The sequence below is a fragment of the Cloeon dipterum genome, chromosome 3 (genome assembly GCF_949628265.1).
Source record: "Cloeon dipterum chromosome 3, ieCloDipt1.1, whole genome shotgun sequence".
NCBI classification, from domain to species: domain Eukaryota; kingdom Metazoa; phylum Arthropoda; class Insecta; order Ephemeroptera; family Baetidae; genus Cloeon; species Cloeon dipterum.
The window spans coordinates 252289-274538 of NC_088788.1; the positions used below are offsets into that span (position 1 = coordinate 252289).

Genomic DNA, 22250 nt, shown 5'->3' on the forward strand with positions numbered 1-22250 from the left:
CGAATTTCTTACTTGACTAAATAAAAAAATCGCGTATTTGTATATTTCCAGGGTTGATGGGTGGTAGCACACTGATACACATATTTACTTATTTTTTAATATCACGTAGAAAAATAAAACTAAATTAAAGCGATCCGGAGAAGCAGGGCAGTGGGATTATTTCATGTTAGGGGCGGCAAAACCCCGAATGGCCTGTTTAGCAACCGAAATATGCTGCGAGCAAGAGATGAGATTGCACGAACCTGTGGTTAATTTCACGGGGGATAAGCCAGGCTAGAGGGCATCCACACTTGAGGGGGCAGCCGAATAAATAATTACTCGGCGGCTAACGCGTAAGGCGCGGTGTTACAATTACACCTTGGACCTTCGCTCACTCAGAGGCGCGAGAGGAAAAGGGACGCAGCTGGTGTGCAGTGCAGTGCAGGGGGCGTGCGAGCAAACTAAAGCAAACAAAGCCATCTCCGCTCTCTGCCGGCCTCAAGCAGTTTAACTTCTTGTGTCGCTAAACAAACGCGGCGCGCGTGCGAAAGGGAATCGCTAATTCGCACCGGCGCTACTAATTGTGTGCACGAGTGTCGCGCCTCGCTTCCGCTCTCTCGCAATTGCAGCGATTTTGGAAAGAGCAGCTGCCGGCCAGCCTCCTTTAATCCCATTTTATTCGCCCGAGGCGCGAGCGCTGCCGAGCCGAGCCCAAACTTTGCCAAACTGCTCTGGGACGCATCCTACGAGTTTCTCAAAGTAAGTGAAAGTAAAGTTTAGTGGGTCATCAAGTGCATCGTGGATCCGGGCAACCCTTGCGTGCACTTCAAAGTAGGCTCAAATTGCGCGTATAAAATTATTTTGCCGCACCCGCTTGCAGCCGGATTATTGTTTGCCTGCTGCGCCCCCGTTTCCCCAGGCCGACGCATTATCTTGAGACTGCAACTGTACAAAAAAGTGAAGCAAATACATATGGACGGAATTTTCAGTGTATATCATTTTAGCATATCCTAGTTTTCTTATTAAATATATATATATATATATATATATATATATATATATATATATACATTTTTTAACCATCAATATTTATCTGGGGAGCTATTAAAATCACTGGCTGAAATTGTTAGCATTATTTTTTCAAGCTACATTTTCCCAGGAAAAATGTAGCTAATTGGTATAATCGATGGAATGTGTTTTACATGAATTTGTCACGGCCATTTGGAAGGCTAGCAAACAAATTACAGCTGTTTCCACCGAGATGGAGATTAATTATCTGATCACTCTGTGATTTGGAATTTCGAGGTGCGGCACGCGTGTGTTTCGATGCAATCTCGCGGCGGGCGGCACAAGGGTCCACGCTCTCTCGTTTGCATATCTCGCGTATTATGCTAATGCGTGGGTCCGAGCATTAGAGTAAAATGCTTGTATTCAAATGACATACGCGTTTATATTAATTCAGCGGCTGACATGCTTTTCGGCAATTATCGTGTGTCATTTCGCTTGTTGGCTCGTCGTCGTGCCGCGCACATTTAATGGCCGATCGATCGGCGGTGCGCACTGCTGAGTGTCTTTTAAAATTTTCCCCCGGGGTGGGACGCACGGCAAGTCGGAGGCGAAGATGATTGCTGTAATAACGTGGCCGGTGAGTCGCCTAATTTTATTGCTGCGGCCTGCAATTCGGAACAGATAAATATGTAAACAAGGCTGGCTGCGATGAAAATCCACCTTGCTTTTTTATTCCCCGGTGCGATCGGTTGCGCAATATCAAATTCAATTCGGTGACAACAAGCCCGGGCACCAATTTGCAATTAACGAGCGCGCGCCTATTTTTTCAGCGCGGCAGTTAACGCGTCCGCCCGCCCGCCCGCCCTTTTGTGCAATATACGTGCTCGCGCGCGCGAGAGCGGTCATAAAGCGGGGCAAATCCATTGACAAAAACCGCATAACGCATTCATCCAACAGCTTTCGGCTATAAAATGCTCTCATCAGGCAGGCAGGCCTGTCTGGATTTTACTGCCGTGCGAGCGCGTCCTCGCTGCACGCGAAAATATGATGTGCAGTATAGTATCGCCAAGTTTTTACTGCCCCGCTAGCAAGTAATTAGGCACAAACACGGCGTAATTGTCTCTCTCTCCGCGAGGGCACGAGTTCGTTAGGCGCAAATTTAAATTTGAAAAATAAAAAAGCTCGCTAATTCGCGCGGCAGTTAATTTGGGGGCGGCGGGCGATGAATTACGGCCAGTCGGCGGCGGCGTAATAAAAGAATTTATTATATTGCTCGCGGCTGGCACGCGAGCGAGCGAAGGGGCGAAAGGGTTGTGCAGGTGGCCGGCCGGCCTGCGGAGCAGAGCAGAGCAAAGGAGATGAAAAAGTTGCCAACACCGTCACACGCGACACTTGGCCTTGCTCCAGCGCTGGAAGCTGGAAGCTGCGTTCGCACAGACGAAACCCGATGATAAATCACCGCTCGAAATTAAACTTTTGCACGAGAGCCAGAAAGTGAGTCGCTTTTTCGGCCCACCGCAGCAAATGCAATTTTTCCCGCAGATTTCAGATACGAGTGCGTGCTGGCGGATGGCGGATGCGCGACCCTATCCGAGGCAACACCGCCCACCACGCTGATAATTTATCGGCATCTCCTTTCTTGCATATCATTAAAGATTTCCATTCCAATTTTTTTCCAGCAAAGTTTTCCCCGCGTGCGGGATAAGAGTTAGAACGCTTTGGGCTAGGATTCATCTTAATACAATTTCAACGATCGAATGGTACATTTCCCGCGAGATCGAGCGAATTTTTGGCGGAAAATGCTCCAAGCAGCAGCAAAGTGTCGGGATTTTTTTTTAATTACTTCTCGGTTAGATTTTGATAATATTTACTTGCTCTTCCGATTATTATAGAGCTATCAGCAAAAAAACTTGGAGGTAACTAAAAAACGTACATGTATATGGAAAGCCAAGAGAAATATTGAACGAGGTTTAACTCACGTAAATTGAATGATAAAATTGTTAATTTCACTTCAACATTGATCAAGAACCTGTCACAATTTATATCTGGTCATTGGAGCTAAAATGTGGTAAACATAAACAGACCAGAAAAACGGAATTCTTGTATACTCTTTACTCTTCTGCTGCTCCCAATCTATACATTTTCCGCCAAAAAGGTAAATACAACTTCCAGTTTTTCCTCGTTTCAGACGTTAAATCCTTTTTTAGGCCTCGTTGAATTTGATTATATGGTATAAAAGGGCAAGAGCCATCCATTTTTTGTGGTTTGCCTGCCACTTGCCACGCTCCAACCTCAACACGATACCCGGAAAATGTGAGTGTTTCCGTGACTTTTTCAAATTAAGGGTTTTTTATTCACATGATCGCGTTAGTACGTGAACTAAAAATCGTATAGAAGTGTAAAACCTCTACCTCACTTTCTCAGCTCTCCATTGTTGGAATTATTTAATGTAAGTTCTCATAAAAATACGGCGTCTCGTGCACTTTTTCGCACTTCTGCGTGGGCAAATGATGCATTTACCCGTGCAGACATGTCTAATGGTAAATTGGCGTGTAGCGAGAGGAAGATAAAGCAACATTTAAATGTATCGCATCGTCAGTTTGTTACGGCGTGTGTGGATGTAAATTCAAATAGAGCGGTTGTTTTGTTTGCAGACGCTGAGCACCAGAACGTGATCCGGCACAGAAACGGCCGGAGTCTGCGGACGGGCGACGCCAACCAGCTGAGTCCGTCGGGAGTGCAGCCGGCCATATTCGGCACGGAGAACTCGAGCGTTGTCATCGCCAGCATCGGCAGCACCACCGTCTTGCCGTGCACCGTCAAAAAGTTTGGAAATGGAGTGGTAAGTCGCAAACACACACACTTTAATTAAAGCCCTGCCGCCCACCCGCTGATAACTTTGAGCGCGAGACGAAACCGCAAATTATTTGCACAGCCGCCGCTCTGCAAGTAAATTAAACTCGCGGCCCGCGTCGCAAAAATGTGAAGCTCGGAAACACTTGAAATGGAATGAACTGCCTTATTCGGGCTAAACAAAAAACAGTAATACAAGAACTCGACACCTCTGACGCGGGGATCAAGCAAGCTCAGCGGTTGCTCACTCAATTTTGCGATACCGCATCCATCTCGACGCGCGAGACACATCTTTGACAGTTTTGTCGGATGCTGTGCGCGTTGATCACCGCCCTCGCGCGCACACACGCAACAGCCCATTCTCTCGCTCTCTCTTCCTCGAGTCGGCCGGCTAGTCCCCGGGATACAATTTCGCTTGTCATGTTGCCTTCGTTTCGCCCGCTACTTTTCTCACGCGCGCACGCAGGCGGCAGCAGCAACACTTCTTGCGGCTGTCAAGCAGTGTAGCCCCGGCCGTCGCTATTTTATATAATATGTACGTTGTGCGCCCGCCGCGCAAGGTGCTCGCTTGTCTCGCACTCGGAGATACAGCCAGTTCGCGAAACTTGCGGCCAGATGCTCCGTGCCCACTAAATCATCTCCGCGTCTTCTCACGTGCCGCCGACCTTTAACTTTCGAGTTGAGTGAAAATCTGATGGTTTTTTCTTTGAGAAACAGAAGATAATTTTGGCATTTCATTTATGCCTTTTGGCCGAATTTATCAGCTATTGGCGAAGGTTTTAAAAAGTCTAATGTCCATAAAATTTAAAGAAAAATCAGTAAAGCAAACGTTTTTTTCAATTTGTGCAATTTTTAAATAGTGCGGCAGAAAAGAAAATTCTCATTATTTTGTGTTTTTTTAACCATAAAAGTTGGTTTCAGATATTAAGCTGAAATTAATAAGGAACAAATTGACTTTGTCTGAATTTTATTTCAAATCCTCAAGTGATTTTTTAAATAGAATAGACTTAAGAAAAGAGTGCAGATTTATTAAAATGTTAACAAATGAAAGAAAGCCACAGAGGAGTCGGTCTACTGTCCGCTATAAAATATTAACTATGTAATTTTCTAGATATTTTAAAATGTGCAGCTAAGCATAATAATTTTTAACCTCAGCCAATCCTCAGTTTTTGCAAATTTTCTCATTGTTCTCTTATTTTCTCACAGGGTTTTTGATACTTTGTTTGAAACTTTTACAAAAATTGGATCAAAACCTATTGTATTATGCTTTAAAAGACCTTCACGGACTGTTATAACTAAATTAATAAGGTTGTATCAATTTTTATGAAAGACATCCACGCCGGAACGCACGACGCGTGTCACTTTTCAACAGGTTCACACACACATTGGGCTGCGCTCTCCATTCTCCATTCTGCGAGAGCAAAAGCGTCGAGAAGGCAGTTTGCGGAGGGAGAGAGAGAGCGAGTTAACTAGCGAGAGTACTTCTCGCACTAATTCTCGGGAAAAGGGAAGCCGGCGGGAGGGCGTTTAGCGGAAAGATTCCCATCCGCCCGCCGCACTCATGCCGGCGTCAAGTTTAATTTTATTTGCGCGCCAAGTGGTTGGCTGGCTGGTTGGCCGACCGGCCGGCCGGGGGCCAAGTGACGGAAGGCCATGCAGCCAGCTTCTTCTCCTAGCTGCGCGGTTAATTTAACTGCTCTAATTCAAATTTACTGCCGTGCGCGCAAAGTTTAGTCGGCGGTGCAGCTACTTGTCCTTGTTGCTAATTTAAAATGGGCTAACCTCACAAACAGATGCAGCCGCGCGGCGCGCGGTGAGCCAAAGCGGAAAAGGCCTGCCAGCGAGCGAATTACGATCGTGCTCTCTCTCTCTCCCACGCAGCACCTCTCACTTTGGCCGCTGTTGTTCTTTGCCTCCTAATTTGCATGGCAAAGCATCTGGGCCGGGCTGCGGATGCCGAGGCACCAGGCGTAGCGTAGCGTAGCGAACATCTCGTGTTTATTGTCACCCGGCGCCACACGGGCTCTCTCTCTCTCTCTCTCTCTCTCTCTCTCTCTCTCTCTCAATATGGAAATGCCGCCGCTAGGTGAGGGGAACGAGCCAATTACGCTGGCTGTCGGAAATCAAACAAGTGCGCGCTGCTTTTTTGCAATCTCCATTTTGGCCCCAGATGGCCGATCCTTGTTTTGTTTTTCCTTTGCTGGGAAACAACGCACCCCGTGAATGCCACTTGGGGTGTAACAAAGGCTTGTTTGACGCCGCGCTATCGAACCAGCGAAAAAAGGTGCGCGCATGCAAATTAACTGCTAAATTAGAATTCCTTGTCGCGCTGAAAGCGAAATTCCGACCTCTCGAACGAGCTTGTGATTATGCACACGTTGCCTGTTTCGACTTCCCGACCGGAGCGGTGCTTCTGGCTGGTTTTTGGAAGTGCATAAAGCTGATTGTGAATTGCAGCACGTTTTCAACACGCCATAAGTCTCAAGAACCGCAGTTGGAGTTATGCCTTGCACCTTGCATGCACCGCATTCTCCAGACTCGTAGGAATTTCATTTGTTATGCTCTGCGTTATATTAAATTCAAAATCTAATTTTGATTCAACGCAAAATTCAACGTAAAATATCAAGGCTCTTTTTCGTGACAGTTACCTTTTTTCCCTAGCGAGATATTGCAAAACTTTATAAGTTTATAACGAGTTTTGGCTCAAAACCGAAAGTCTAATCCAAAATCGATAAAAATTAATTTCAATAAATTGGAGAATTTCTCTCGTTTCTAAACTTTTTCTTAGCACTTAACAATAATTAAGATGTTATCAAGTAACGTCCCACCTCGACATGATCACTATTAAATTTCTCTAAAGATCTTCCTAAGATCAAAATATTTATTGATCAAACTTTGCTCATTACCATTATTTATTTTTTTGTTAAAAAAATATTAAAATAAAAACAAGACATGATGGAATAACGAAAAACTGTAAGGCCAGCTTGTTATCAATATCGATTGGAAAATAGAAACTACTAAAATGGTTAATCTAAATAATTGGAACCGACTTTTTATGATAAATGAATCACCTGGAAATGTAATTTTTGTAGCAAAATGTTACTTGCTGCGCACCGACGATGTAAACGATTTCTTACGTTCTGATGTGTTTTATCAGGTTTTCCAAGCAATGAAAAAGAAGTTTTTTTTATGTGTAGCTCGAATGTCTAAATGTAAATGAGACGCACGGAAAAATGTCGATCATCTTAAATTTCCAACCCCCGTGAAAACCACGGCGAGCGTGTTTGCTGAGTGCATTATAACTGCCAACAAAATAGACTCCCTTCTAATTTTGGTTGACAGTTAGAAAATTGGTTCGATTTCTTGGTAATTTGACAGTGAAAATCTTAAGAACAACTCGGGAAGAGTCTGCGTCTTCCAACGTGAACGTCAGCATGGTTCACATTTTCTTATCAAAAATTGTGCCGAATTGTTATTCCCTCGTTAAAAGTTGGATAACAACGCCCCCGGCCCGGCGGTGTTAGATTGTGCCTCCGTGCATTTTCGAGTCTGTGGTCGCGCTCTCATTATCGAGGAAAACCGCAGTGCTTACTCTCGGTGATGCGCTCGCAGCCAAAGTTTGAACTGCGTAAACAAAAACGCGCGCGCTAGCTCTTGATTAGCAGGAGAATTGGGTCTTCCGCTCGAGAGGCAAATTTATTAGCGCCTCGCCAGGAAATATCGCAGCTCCGAAGGCACGTGCTAATTTGAATTTAGGGCCAAACTTTGTCGAAACAGCGCGGAGAAGCGGGGCCAGGCTTGGAGCATAGAGCCAGCAGAGGCAGAGGCAGGCGTCTGGGGCCCGTCGCGTCGAGCAGCAGCCGGCAAGACTTTATTTGCACTCGCGTGCAGCCCAAGATATTGATGGCACCTCGTGGGGGCTATCAACAACATGAACCGCCACTCGGTGACATTTACTGATCGTTAATCATCTTCCCCCGGCATTATCACACGCCGAGTCGACCATGCTCCACGCTTTCTGCGCGCCACACGCAGAAATTTTGGACGTTTTATCGCCGATAAAGCAGCTATACAAATGGCCTGCTGATTGAATTACAAAAGCACTATCAACGAGACACAAATTTCAGACTCTGCATGAGTTTTTTTTTAAAGGCGTCGATTGTGAAGCCAATTTGAGTTTATTCGTGAATGTATTTAATTAGTTCACCATCGCGACAGCGAACACGAATCCAACGAGATCGAGTTACTTGTTTTAAAAAGATCAAATTTCATTGGGACAAAAAGGGGTATCTTTCGAGAGAATTTTATTTATTTTCTGCATACGCAACTGTGACACCGATGAATTGCGATTTGGACCTCAATTTTCTATGCTCTGAATCGGCCTCAGCGATGAACTAATTGCATCAAGAGTTTCCCGAATTGGAAACCAATCTTCCAGGATGAAAGGCAGGAATTAAATTGTAAAAAGAGGATAGTTGGCTCAGCACAAAATAAAATCCGGGCAATCGCAGAATTTTGTGACCCGAATCCCGATCGGAAATCCACTTTGGCCGCGGCCCCATGCAGATTTATTCAGCCGAAATTAAGTTGCGTTCGGATCGAGCCAAAGATACGGACGGCTTCTTTATTAGCCCGCCGGAGAAAAGGTAAATCCAATTTTGAATAGCCCTTTTCCGCCAAGGGGCTGCTGCCACTTGTTTTGCGCATCGAGCAGCAGCAGCAGCAGAGCGGCGTCTGCAGACACGTAGGTTTCTGGTGTGCTCGGAAAATCCCACGGGCCGAACGCATCGGGGCTGATTGATGAGATCCCACCGCCAGATTGCGCCCGGGCCCTTCTTTATTCACCCCTTTTTCCCCGAGAAATATGTGCTCACCGGTTGGCAGGCTGGCAGTCAGGCAACCGACGCACGCAGACACGACGACTTATTTACAGCTTGCGACACAAATATGCAAATTTATCTCCGTTACGCAAGCTTTTTTCAATCGCGCCAATTCGGTCACCGCGGCACCGCCGATTCTCGCGAGATTTTGCCCAAAAGCTAAGATTGCACTTTGTCGTTGTCACGCTGCTTTTTCCTTTTTCCCTTCCTTTTCCTGCCCCAAACGCTTCTGTCGGCAGTTTCACGCCTCCCCCACGCCGAATGAAAACACTAATAATTCAAAGAGCACAAAATTTCTTGTTTTTTTGTCTAATACTAGACGCAACTCGGCTGACCTCATGCGAGAAAATTTGTGATCGCCTGTAAAAGGATTAGCAGTATCTATTGATAGTTTGGTTGAAAATTTCTGAAGCTTGGTTAGCGGAACACACAAAAGGGCATCTCAGATCCAGGGGTTGTCGGTTGGTTCCCTTTTTAGTTTTAGGGCTAAATAAACTGGATTACCAGAGAATGTACCTTCTTCTCCATAAAATAAGAGAGAGAGAGAGCTCCGGAAAAGGTTTGCGTGCGGCGTGCGGCCGGCTTTTCACCCACTGTGTAAGCAGATAAAATCGCTGCTTTTGGCCTGGCTCTCATAAATAATAAATAACGCGCGCAAGATTGCCTTCCTTATGAAGAGTTTTATCTCGAGAAACTCGCAATTGAAAGCAAATCAATATACATTCAAATGCACTGGAAAAAAGACGACGCGGTTCTCTCGATCAGGATGGATGGATGGAAATTCATTCAATTTAGACGCGCGGCGACGGCGCCGTTTTTGCGCGCAAATTAATTCAGCGAGAAGGCGAAACGACCGCCCGCCAGAGCGATAATTGCGTCATAAATAAATAATTAGAGTACGTACAGAGGAAACGAATTCGCGGCCGGGATGCAGCGCATAAATTAATTAATTAATAACGACGCGCGGCCGGGATCATTTGCATGCAGGTCGCCCGCCGCCGCGGATAATTACGCTCGGCAATAAAAGGAAACGACACGAGATATGTGTTTCGATTAGTTCTGGTCGCACCCACACGTTATACATATTAGAAATGCTGGCAAAATCAAAGCCGCTCGCTAACAAATAGATGCGGAAAGAGAGAGGGAGAGAGAGAGAGAGAGAGAGGGAAGGCAAACAGAGCGCGCCGGCTATTTGCATGAATCGCGACACGAGTTTGCATCAAACACACAATTCTACTTGAATAATTACCCCTACGTGCTGCTCGTAAATCACGAACCGTGCGTTTTGTAAAAGACGATAATATTTTAGTGCCAAAGAAGGGCACTCCGTCACAACCTTTTTCCTAGAGCTACTGTAAGCTCGTAAAATTCCATTTTTTGAACCCTCCAAAATTTATTCATGATTTTTGCACTCACACGCGCACTGGTTTAAGTTTCAGAATTGAAGCGCTTAATTCTGTTTATATTTTCCCTGTCAATTGAGCGTGTATTTTGTGCATAGAGGAGGAACAAAAAACAGGCTGCGAGGCGTTGGTTTTTAATTCACCCTTTATAGGTGACGCTGTTATCGCTGATTTTCAAAGGCCGTTTCTGATGTCTTTATCATCAAGGTCAAAATGTAAAATTTTGTATTACTACACACTCTTTTCCAAAATTTCATTCTATGCTAAAATCGAAAGAAAATCAACTTCCACGCAACCAATCCTCATCAAAAGCCGAAATAATGTTAACAATAAAATGCAAAATTGTCTGGTCAAACAAAAAAGGATGAAGATAACTTGTCGAACATATTGGTAGGCACTTGATTATTTTGCAAACGAGAAATTTTTATCCCAGAATGAGCCTAGCTAAAAAAGGAAGCAGGGAGCCGTTTTGCTTACAGTCAGGCGTGTCCCGGTTTTCGCTAATTAACTGGTTAAAAGTGTGCTTTATGTAAGTTAACTTCGATATCTAAATTATTTTATCTTTTTTGTTGCCCAAATTTTCCATCAATTACAATTCTTGCGTTAAATAATGCAATTGCCAAAGACCGGTTACAATTAGTGCAAGCAGCCCAGAAGCAGAATATCGCGCCGCACACAAACGGCAAAGTGCGGGCGGCGTCCACTTATTGTTAGCACCGCAATTTGCTACTTAACACACGAAGCCTCTCACTGCTCATGTGAGCAAAGTTGGCTGCGGTGCTGAGGAGCGCGGTTCGCGGTGTTCCCTTTTCCCGGCAGACCCTCGTGTGCTGCTAATAAAGCCCAGGGACCAATTAGCGCGCCTTGTTCTTCCGAAACAAACACGCCGGCCATGAATTATTCGGCCCCTAATTGCACCACACACACACACACTCATACGTGACGGCTAATTTGGTGCTAATTTGGCGATTTCTGTCACGCAGGTCTCTTGGATTCGCCGCAAGGACTTCCACCTGCTCACCGTCGGCCTCGTCACGTACAGCAGCGACGACAGATTTTTCGTCGAGCACACCAGACATCTCCAGGTAATCTTTTCCTTTTCCTTTGCCACGTGCACTTTTCATGTTCGAAATCCAGGTCGTTCCAGCCGGAAACACGACCGCCGCGCGTGACTTGCAAAAATAATAAAATTGCAAGTTTGGAATTGAAATTAGACTAAAAAACGGCTCGAAAGGATTTTAAAAAAAGGACCTGCGCAGTGTTAAATTCTGGTACTAAACCGCAGTTTTCCTTTTAATTTTAAATGAGCCTTCCAGTAGTCCACATTTTACAGTACCCATATTAAAAACGTGACCGTAAACATAAAAGTGTGATCAACCGTGAAGTACAAGTTGTGCTGTTTAATTTCCCAGTTGCTACGCTTTGAAATTTGATTTGTCGATTAATTTTATTTATTATTGCCGTCGTTGACACGTGCTGCCGCCAGCTTGACGCAGCGAGTGGTTTAAGAGCGCTCAGAAATTCATTTCGCAACGTCTGCAATTCAATATTCGCCGCTCGCTCTATTCAATTACTTTTTATGCCGCAGCCTAGCGTAAAAATGTTTAGTTTCACGCCGCCGTCAGCAGCATGTTTCGAAATTCACCCGTTCCTCGGCACCGCAGCATTCATATGTGTATATCAAAAGCACCTGCAGCAATTTCCGCGTCATTATTTTGCCAACAGACGCAAACACTGCTCGGCCTGCAAATATTTACCCTGGCCGCAAATCCTCGCGAATAATCCCGTGGTAACTGCAAAACAATTGGGTCGCGGCGCCAATTATCCGGCTGGCAGCGCCGCCTGATCGAAAAACAACACCGGAAATGCGCTGGCGGGCGTGCAAAGACGTGCACTGCCCAACTCGGAATCCAAATCGATGATAAATACTCGCTCACTCACGAGGCACGCGCCTTCTGATCAAACAAACAGGCTTGTTTGAACCGCCGCGGGCGCCGCAGAAATAAAATAAATAGACAACAGCTGGCGCCGTTCCCGCACCACCCAAAAATCACCTCTCAAACTTGTAACTTTCGCCCTCCTTTTCTATTGACAAACGAGATTCTATTCTTTCCTTTTTTCTTTCTTTCTGCGGCGTTTAATTTCATTACGACTGGCGAAGCTGCATGGATATAATGAAATGAAATGAAATGTGTGTTGGGAGTTCAAAGTGCAATTCGCTCCCACGGTGAAAGCAGAGTTTCAGCGGACGCGCGAGACCGTCTAATTGCTTATTCTGCAAAAATGAAGCAACACTGGCTGGCCTCAATAGAAATTACAGAAACGAGCGGTGCTTTTCCTAAGTAAACTAATTAAGCTAACCAGCGAAAAGAAGTAGTATAATATAGTTCATGGCAGTCGGCAAAAAGCTGCAAAAGCAGATGGTATAAAGAAGGCGGTTGGATCTATCGTCTTCCTTGTGCTTCGGTCGTACAATTTTTTGTAAACCTAAATAATAATGGCTTTATTTTTTCATTTTCAAACTTTAGGCTCGTAAGACGGCTCAAAAACAATTAACAAAATTTCCACCTGATTTAAAAATACTAAACGTTTCCAGATCTCACATTACTCTTTTGGAAATTTTTATTAACAATTTTTTTATTTCCTATATATGTATTCAAATAATTTCACCAATAATGTGTATTTGTTTCTCTTTCGCCACCTCTAATTAAATTAACACCAAATTTGAGGTCATTACGGGCCATGAGCCATGTATTCGCGATTTCAGGTGCTTTTCGTAATTACCAACATTTTCCGCTAAAATTTAGTATCACCCTCTAGATTAATGTACTGGGCACTTGCGAAACTGTATGAAAATTCGTGAAAATCAACTTTAAACCCTTGAAAAACCCTTACCCATTTCTGGGAACAGTCAGAATAAAAAACCAATTCAGTTATTTGACTCGTCTTCACCTCTTCTGGAGCACCGAAACGGTTTGAAAAAATTATTAATAGAATTAAAAAAAAATCACTATATTTTCGCACGTTATCTCTAAGTTAATGTGTAGACTGAAACTTCGGGTGAATTTTATCTAATTAGTTTAATTTTCGCACAGACAGTCCTGTCGGTTGTCCCCTATCGCTCATTTGGAACACAAAACAAAAAGAAATAAAAACATATTCCTGTGTTCCTTCTAATAGCTCTCAAAAATAATAATAATATTATTCTTTGACAAATTACTCAAGTAAATTATTTATTCCTGATATAGGATTCCTCTCCTGGAGGAATGATATTTCGAAGAGGAAACATTTAAAAATACAAAAGATTTTTTCCTAAACTTCAACGTAGATAACGGGTTTGAGAATGTATCAAATTCCCCGGGGAAAACTGAAAAGCTCCACTTTAAGACGATAGCAGGGGAGGGCGCATTGTGGGGAAACTTCACAGCGTAATTAATTTTGCAGTCGCGGGCAGGCGGGAAAAAAGGTGAGCAAGAAAGCTGAGAGCATCGAGTGAGTCCATTTTTGTTGAGTAAATAACGCGCGTCCCCGGAGGAGCAGGAGCAGGAGGATCGGGCCCATAATGAGAGAATCTTTTTTACGGCCGTCTATTCAGCGACATGATGGCCGGGATTTGGACTTGAAATTTTCATCGGCGGCGCGGGCGGCGCGTGTTCTAAAAGCAGCGGCCTATTTACCGAATATCCCGCGGGAGCAGCAGCCGAGATAAGACGCGGGTTATTTTTGCTGACATTGAAAGGTCATAAACTCGACTTGATGGAAGACGAGGGATTAGCTCCCGCAGCTTTTCACTTTTAATTTGCGAGCGCGCGCGCGAGAGCTGCAAAAAGCAAGCAAGACGGATCATTCGCGGAAATAGGGCGCCAGTTTCCGCTCTCGTCGAAATTTGCTACGGGCGTTTAGCTAGGCGCGCGCGGGGGCGGACGAGAGACGAAAAGGGTGTGTGTGTGTGTGTGCGTGTGTCGCGAAACTTTCTCCGCGCGGCTCGCGACTTTCCCGCGGCAAGCGACTCGCAAAGTTGTAAATGGAAAAGTTGCTCTATTTTCTACTCGTTAAAAAGTTAAATTCCGGAGCTAGACGCAGAATGCGAGGCTTTCGGCTGTGAAGCAAACTTAAATGTCTGTATCAATTAGACAGCCGCGCGTTTATCATCAAGCGAAATATTTAACTAATTTGTTTAGGCACTCTAGACTTGGCTGCTGGCAAAATACAAATACTCCCCCTTTCATTTTGACAGTTTTAATTGGCGTGGAAATCTTTTCATAAGAAAATAACTTATGGCCGATTCTTTGTCTTAGTTGGTATGTCGAATTTATATGGATTCGAGTACTCTTCAACGATTTTAGGATGTTTGGGAAGGAAAAATATTTAAACAGACACGGCATTAGCGAGTTATGGAGTGTTAAAGAAATAAATTTCATATGCTGGTTTAATAAAATTTTAAAGCCAGTTTTTGTTAAATCGTAATTGTCTTTTGAAGAGGGAAAAAACCACGTGGATGATTTTAATTGATACCGTTTTCCTTTTTATTATTATTCATTTTATTGGACACCATCGGTGTACAACTAATAGTCAATTACAAATTTATTTATTATAACGGAATGCTTGTGATAAAGTTAAAGGTTTTGTGACACAGTCTAGTAAATGGTACATACTAGAAAGCAAAGAATCACAATAAATACATTTACAATTAGCGGTGACATCGAGATGAAAACATTTATGTGAACAGACGAGGAAATGATAGCCATTTTCCTTTTTATTTGTTACTATTTTTAACTGTAGATTTTCAAAGCCTTCCCCTCGATTGCAGAAAATAATATTAATTTTAAAAAATAAAATGAACTCTCATTCTTGAATTTTATTCAATAAATTAAATATACGCGTAATTACAAAGAAATGGCAAGGAATTTTTATCTATTAAAATTAGATAAATTAAAATATAAAATTTCGTCAGATATCAAAATGCAGTTAGTTTCACAAAAGCTACAGTCCAGAACAAACTTTGGTGGATTTTTTTTTTTAATATTTCTATGGATGTCAAAAATTAGCTAACGAGTTAACCCTATTGAATTTAATATCTCAAAATACCATAGTTTACGGAATTTTTTTAAATTTTTATGCCTTTTTTGTAAGATTGGATAAAGCATAAAATCGTCAAATCGAACAATTTTGACACACTAATTTAATGAATAAGGTTGAAATTGAATACTCCTCTCGTGCCGCAGATTTTCTCACAGCTTATTCCCATAAAACTGTAAATCAATGGCAAGAGTATTTGATATATTGCATCACAGGGGATTGGTGCTCTCTTCAGCAGAAAGCAATATCGTAACAATCGTGGACGGTGCCCCAGAGAGTTGTTCTTTGCAGCATGCCCGCGTTAAAAATCAATCAATGCGGCCAATAATGAAAATAGGGCAAACATTTAGAACGCTCGGTCCGGCCGGCCGGCCAGTTTGTCACTCTCGACACTCTCGAGACGGACACTGCTCTCGCGCGCGATTTCATTTATGGCTTTTCGCTCCTTGTCATCTTTCGTCTGTTTCCATTTTTATTTTTCGTCTCGCACTGCCATCTGCTACTCGTTCGTGATTAAAAATATTGATTTCCGTGTGCCGGCGGCGAAAGTGTGTGTCGGCTGATGAAAAATGACTTTCTCGTCGGGCGGGCGTCGCTTCTAATCGCGTTTCTTGCGGTGCTCGAGTCAAACGCGCGCGACGAGCGACACCGTCGCTCGCTTTAATCTCGCTCCGCGCCGCTCCTGCTGCTGTTGTTGCGTCTGCAAATGCTTTTCCTCTTCCCGTGAATTCGCGGAAAAATTGCTCAAAGGGGAAACTATAAATAGCATGCACGGTGCTCTGCTATTTGTTTTCAAAATTGAATTCTCTTCTTGCCTTCGTTGAGGCATACGGAAAATTTGCTTCTGGAATTTTCGTGATGTAAGAAGCGAAAATTCATTGCTCGAAATAGCTGCTGGTTTAAATCCCCCTACAGTTTATAGGCCAGAGACGGAATAAATTCTCATCGCGTCAGTTTTTATTTGAAAAATGACGCCGGAGAAATAATTTAAAATATTAATAGTCGTTGAAGCAGTCGGTAGCAAGCAGATTATTAAACTTGACTAACTTTGCGGAAGGCAATTCCTAGTTGAGCTCACTCAGGAGGTGCAGACTTTCTTCATCAAAGTTGCTTCCAACAATGCATCACAGCGAGCTGGGCAAAGTTGCAGCCAATTTTTCCTGCTTGGAAAACTGCATATTGATGAGACCGGAATGAGCAAACACACGTCTCATAAGAATCGGCAGCTGCACGGAGCAGCCGGGGCTATACGTCTTTCGAAATTTAATATCACGCCAAGACAAACAAAGAGTGAGGTTGGCACTGTGTACACACACACAGGCATCGGATGGCATCGGATGGCGGCCCTAATTCAGTCAATCGGCTGCAATTTTTGCTCGCAAGGATTCGATTCACGTTTATATTATTTGCGCCGTCACACGCATTACTCCTCTGGCCTGGCTCTGATATTAACAGAAAAAGGGCAGAGAGCAAGGCGGAGGTATAAGTAGGGCGGCCGCACGGAAATATATGAATGTGAAGTACACACACCTAATGCAACACGCCGTCCGAATGAAAAGTCCTCCGCGGGGACTCAGGTGCCGCAAAATGGGTCGTTAGGGCGCTCTTTGCTCGGCCAAATGCACGAGACTGCTTTTCGGTTGCGGCCGCACCAGTTCGTTGGCTCCGTGAGTGCGGTGCAAATGGCCTTCGGGACACACCATTCCCTTTTCCCCTCAGATATATTTATTATCTCACTTAACGGTAATGATTGTAGCAAAATTATTCATAATAATTAATTAAATTAACCTTAACTTGGCTCAAAATTAAACGAGTTTCTATATCATAATTAAAACGATACATTATTATCCTGTTTTTTTAATCTTTACAAATACAAAAAATGGTATAAATATTACGCATTCTAGTATTACAAAATTTCAGCAAAAAATATTAAATTTTTGTTTACAAACTAATAATTCTCGGCAAGCCCTCTGCTAGCTATCGTTTTTATTTTCTTTTCATGAAATCGCTCTTTAGTCTTTAGCAAGGTTGGAAACGTTTTTTCAGGCTTGTGAAATGAAAAATGCATGTGTGTGTGTGCGCGCGGTAGGATGGAAACCTGATCTTGATTCAAATGTCGCGAATCCAACATGGTATTCAGGCGGTGACCAGCGGAGCAAGCCAAAAATGTTTCTCGAATAAAAACGAGCCGTATATTCCTTTCGAATCAAAGTGAAAAGACTTGTAATAATAATTTGCTCGGTCCCAAATGTTTCGAGCGAGTAATAAAAAGCGGGCGCTGCTTTGATCTCAAAGCCGGCTGCCGGATCTTTTGCCGCTCTTCTCTCCGCGCACTGGAAACTCGAGGCCATCACATGTTATGCAATCTGCATTGCAGAAGAGCTCGCCGGGACGCATACACACACACACATATAAATCCTGCTCTCACGCTCCGCGCGCACTTAGCAACTTTCTCGTGAATTCCTCCATTATCGCAGCCCGTTTCTCAATTTGTTCAACGGGATTTTCTCGAGGAAAATCTGCACATTTTGATGCTGCTGGGATATTTCCTTTTTTGAATTTTTTTAAGCACCGCCGGGCGAAGTAAAGGTTTTGGCTCCACGATGAGAAAAAATATGAAACGATTGCTACGGGAAATTTTTTGGATATTTAATTTGCAAGTTTTTAAATAAAATGGAATTGATTAAGTAAACGCCAAATTAAATTCCAAAGATCTTTGAGCGGACCACTTGATGATTATATCCGGAATTTTTAAAGCCAGAAAGTAATATTTAATAAATCTAGATGTGCCTTAGAAAGAAGTCCGCTGCCGATTGAGAAATAAAGTAAACATTTCAAGTGGTTTTTGCTCTCCTTTTTGAGAAATTCAACTTTTAGAAACGAAAACCACTCGCTTTTTTATTTTTGCGTGTATTTTCACCTCTAAATCTGATTGTATCAGTCAGAAATTAAAAACCACGCACAGAGTTCGACTTTCCTGGTGCACAAGAGGGTGTTTGGAGTGTTCAGTGTGCATCCGGATTTTTCCAGTTCGTTGAAATGTGCAGAAAATGACCCGACGTAATGAGTAATGACAAAACCATCCGTACGCTTTACTAGAGCCGGAACTGGGAGTTATCTCTATTTCATTTGTGCATCACGACCTTTACAAGCAATCAGCTGCGCCCTTCATTCATCTTAAGCACAGTTCTTATTGACCTTTGATCTTGACTGACGGCTTAAGATTTGGTTCAAATTTGATCGGGCTCTCAGCACACCTTTTGCATCACTGGCAGTTGTTTCATTTATATTTTTCAGTGTAGACTGATAGCAAGTGGCAATTGTATCGATTTTGCTTGACATTAGCCAAACCATCCCTTCGTTCGGTTTTCGTTCACACGTCAAATATTTAGAGCCCTCACCGCGCAGTATACCATTTTCTGTTTACCAAGTTACGCGCGGACACACGAAATGAATTTTGCAAGTGCATTTGGAATGGAAATTGGACTCAATTTGAATCGCAATTTCGCTCGATGAAATTGCGAACAGAAGACAGCTAGAGGGAGTGTGCGCGGGGAGGAACAAGACAATTGATGCCGCCAGACGCTTAATGGGCTGGAGCTCGTTAGAGGCAAAACAAGCAAATTAGTCGTGACATGATTAAAACTGATCAAGGCGTGTGCACACACACACACACACACACACACACACACACACACACACGTCGAGTGAAAGCCGAGCCATGAATACACAATTTGCTTCAAAGCGTGCAATGCAAATCGCTGCACAGCCCAATATTCCGCAGGCTGCTCCGGGGTCGGGAGGGTTGCTATGGCAGGCAGGGAGAGGGAGGGAGGGTTTTGCGAGATGAGAAATTCGGCGGCGTGATTTCCGCCTAATGAACTCTCGCGTCAACAACAGAGAGAGCGAGCGAATGGCTAATTCAATTTGATGATCTCCGTTGCAGAACTGGGGACTGAAGATCAAGTCGGTGCAGCAGCGCGACTCGGGCTTCTACGAGTGTCAGGTCTCGTCGCATCCCCCCACCAGCATCTTCATCGAGCTGCGAATCGTTGGTAATTAAACTTTGGCCCCTCTCTCCACTGCCCTTATTGTTAGGCCTGTTTTATTGGAGCTGACGCCCTCCCAGTTTGCATTTGGCTTAATTGGGCTTTGCCTAAATTATCCATTTTGACGGGCAAACAGCACTGACTTTGTTTCTTTTCGTTCACAAATGAGAATTTCCTATTTTATCTTTCTTTGAAGTGATTTTGAGGCCTTGGAAGCACTGTTTCTGATTTAGCGATTAAATTACAAATTATTAGGTAACTTTTTGCTAAAAAGGAAAGACCGCAAAAAAACAACAACCAACCCTGAGTTTTACTTTACTTTAAAGGATGAAATGATTTTTTATTTAAATGAAATAGATCCAGGGATAAAGTTTGTTGTTTTTGTTTCTTGAAAAGTCCAATACTTTGTAGCACACGTAACTGGAAACTAGTTGAAAAACTTCACACGCTGATAATGTAAATAATTTTTTTTCCACGAGAAAGGTAAAAAATATTGAATGTTAAGCGCACAAAAGCGAGATGGTCGAGTTCTTTCACCTTTTCATCCGCTTTTTCCATGTGATTCAAAGCGTGTTGCCGCGCACGGAAAAACAGATCGTGCTGTTTTTGTTATAGGTCTTTATACGAACCGCAACCGCGTTGCAAACTGCGAACTGTACCCGCGTAATGCGATTACGATCGCAAAATTGTTTATTAAAAGATCAAACTAGTGCGCTGCGCTGCGCTGCGTGTCGCGTAATTACTCTTCGATTCATGCATCGCGCTTTGATGCACGCGCCCGCGTGAATTATTTATACACAACTATAGCAGAGGAATCCTCTCATGATTACACTATTTTGAGCCATGCGTGCAAACAGTATACGCGCGCGCGCGAGATGATAATATTTTCAATAGATGGATGCGGGTTGTTATCGCGCGGCATCAGTTTCACTGCGCGCGGTACACATCGCAAATAGAAACAATAATTGTTTTGTTTGTCGTCCATCGCATTACCATTTTATCGTCAGTTAACCTCGTCGCAATCCAATTTGCAAGCATAATTGATGCGTCCAATACACACGCTTTGATCAACAGCAGTAAATATACCTTCGGAAAAATGCAATTTGATCAGTTTATGCTTTTTAAACCAAACTTTGAATAAATATATTGCTTTTTTCTAGAATTCTCGCACAGTAAACTTTCAACTCGTATTTTAAGACATTTAGGCGACCTGCTTTAGTAACTCGACGGGAAAGCAGATTGAAATCCGATGCCTACTAGATTTATTTTTTCCATTTTTGACCTAATTTTTCGACGCGTCCTAATTTTTTAACTGGGTCGTCTCTTATAAAATATCCCTTTTAACGCACAACAGCTCCAACAGACTAAAAAATTTTGTCTGTTCAACAGAGGCGTCCGCCGAGATCTCTGGCGGCGCGGCGGACCTGCACTTGAAGAGCGGCAGCACCCTGCGGCTGACCTGCTCCCTGAAAAAGAGCACGGAGCCACCGGTGTTTGTCTTCTGGTACCACGACGGACGCATGATAAATTACGACAAGGAGCGCGGCGTGCGTGTGCAGAATGCGGGACGAGCCGGCAGCGCGCTCATCCTCGAGGAGGCCATGCCCGCCGACTCGGGCAACTACAGCTGCGTGCCCTCCAACGCCCGCCCGGCCAGCATCAACGTCCACGTGCTCGACGGTAATGGCCCCCGATTAATTTCCCACCTTCCAGCTCCCTCGTCCCAGTGCCCTGCTTTTCATTCATTTTGCGCAGAAGAGAGAAATTCCAAAATTGATGCGATTAGAGTTGCACGTCGGCAGTTGAAGAGGCGATAGATAGTCAACTCTTTGAGTGTATTTATCTCTACTGCCTCAATTGCCTTCGTTATCAATGTTATGATTATTTTTTTCATTTAGGCTGGAATGCCACAAAAACAACGTCCAAATCGAATATGCAAATTCAGGGGATCCTCCATGAATTTTGATGTTGTACGTTCCCTCGCGCAACAGAAATTAAAATTTGCTTTTTTTCATCAAAAAGCTCCCTGCCAACGAGAATTAGTGAATTTAACGACACTGCCGCTGGTTTGTCAAAAAGGCTGTTGGTATATGTTTGCATAAAACATCAGTAAATGAAGTGCTGCTGTTTGTTATGCCGCAACCCTCTCGCCGATTTTTATTTCCATCAGATGCGACCAAAAAAAGCTTATTTTACGGTCGAAAGAAAAAAAATTCTCCCCTCATTCGAGTGCCTGATTATTTGGTGGCTATATCATCGCTGCCGTTATTGATTTTGCGCCGCTTCCCAACCACCGTGAATTCACATGATTCGATTAGAAATTAAACTTTGACAACACTGTGTTAAAAAAGAATTGTACAGCTTTTATTGGAATAAAATTAAAAAATATTCCCAATCCAGAATTACAAAAAGGGCTCATATGGACTTTATTTAAAATTGGGGTTGAAATACGGTCATTGAATGCAGGTTTTAAACTCTAATATGTATATAAAAAACATAAAGCAAACACGCTTCCCTGAAATTTTTCGTAAGAGTTAACATGCTTTGGGGAAGGCTATGGAAATTTAATTATAATTTTAATAATTTCGCTCGGCTCAGAAGTTACAAAACACACAATAAACTCTTTGACCTGATAACCGATTCGGTGAGAGGATAAAATATCCCCAGAACATTTCGCTTAACCCACCTAAATCTTTCCTTCGACACGTGCTAGCGTTTCGCCGTGGAAAGCCGGAAAAAAGTGGAATGACGTCCGCACTAGATTTGTTCTGGTTGAGTGCACAAATCCATCCACTTTCCTTCCTTAACGAGCTATCCAAATTACACCAAACACTATACATTTTTGATGATATTCGAAAAAGCTAAACAATCAAAATTCATCCAACTAAATACGACTGCTGACGCGTGACTTGTTAAAATAACAGGATTCGATTGAGAATGGAAAGAAAAGCACTTTTATCATCGATCATTGATGAATGTTCATTTAGTGTTGTCGTTCG

The 22250-nt window shown here is 43.3% G+C and overlaps 1 protein-coding gene across 1 annotated transcript in view; it reads left to right on the top strand.

Annotated features, from left to right (window-relative positions):
* The window catches only part of LOC135940633 (hemicentin-2-like), a gene marked incomplete at its 5' end in the record, with an annotated part of 119268 nt that overhangs the window by 94328 nt on the left and 2690 nt on the right, over positions 1–22250 (top strand). Inside the window, 4 exons of the mRNA XM_065485603.1 lie at positions 3642–3829; positions 11107–11208; positions 19149–19257; positions 20641–20931. Of these exons, the coding sequence (XP_065341675.1) occupies positions 3642–3829; positions 11107–11208; positions 19149–19257; positions 20641–20931 (690 nt within the window). The remainder of the gene's footprint in view (positions 1–3641; positions 3830–11106; positions 11209–19148; positions 19258–20640; positions 20932–22250) is intronic.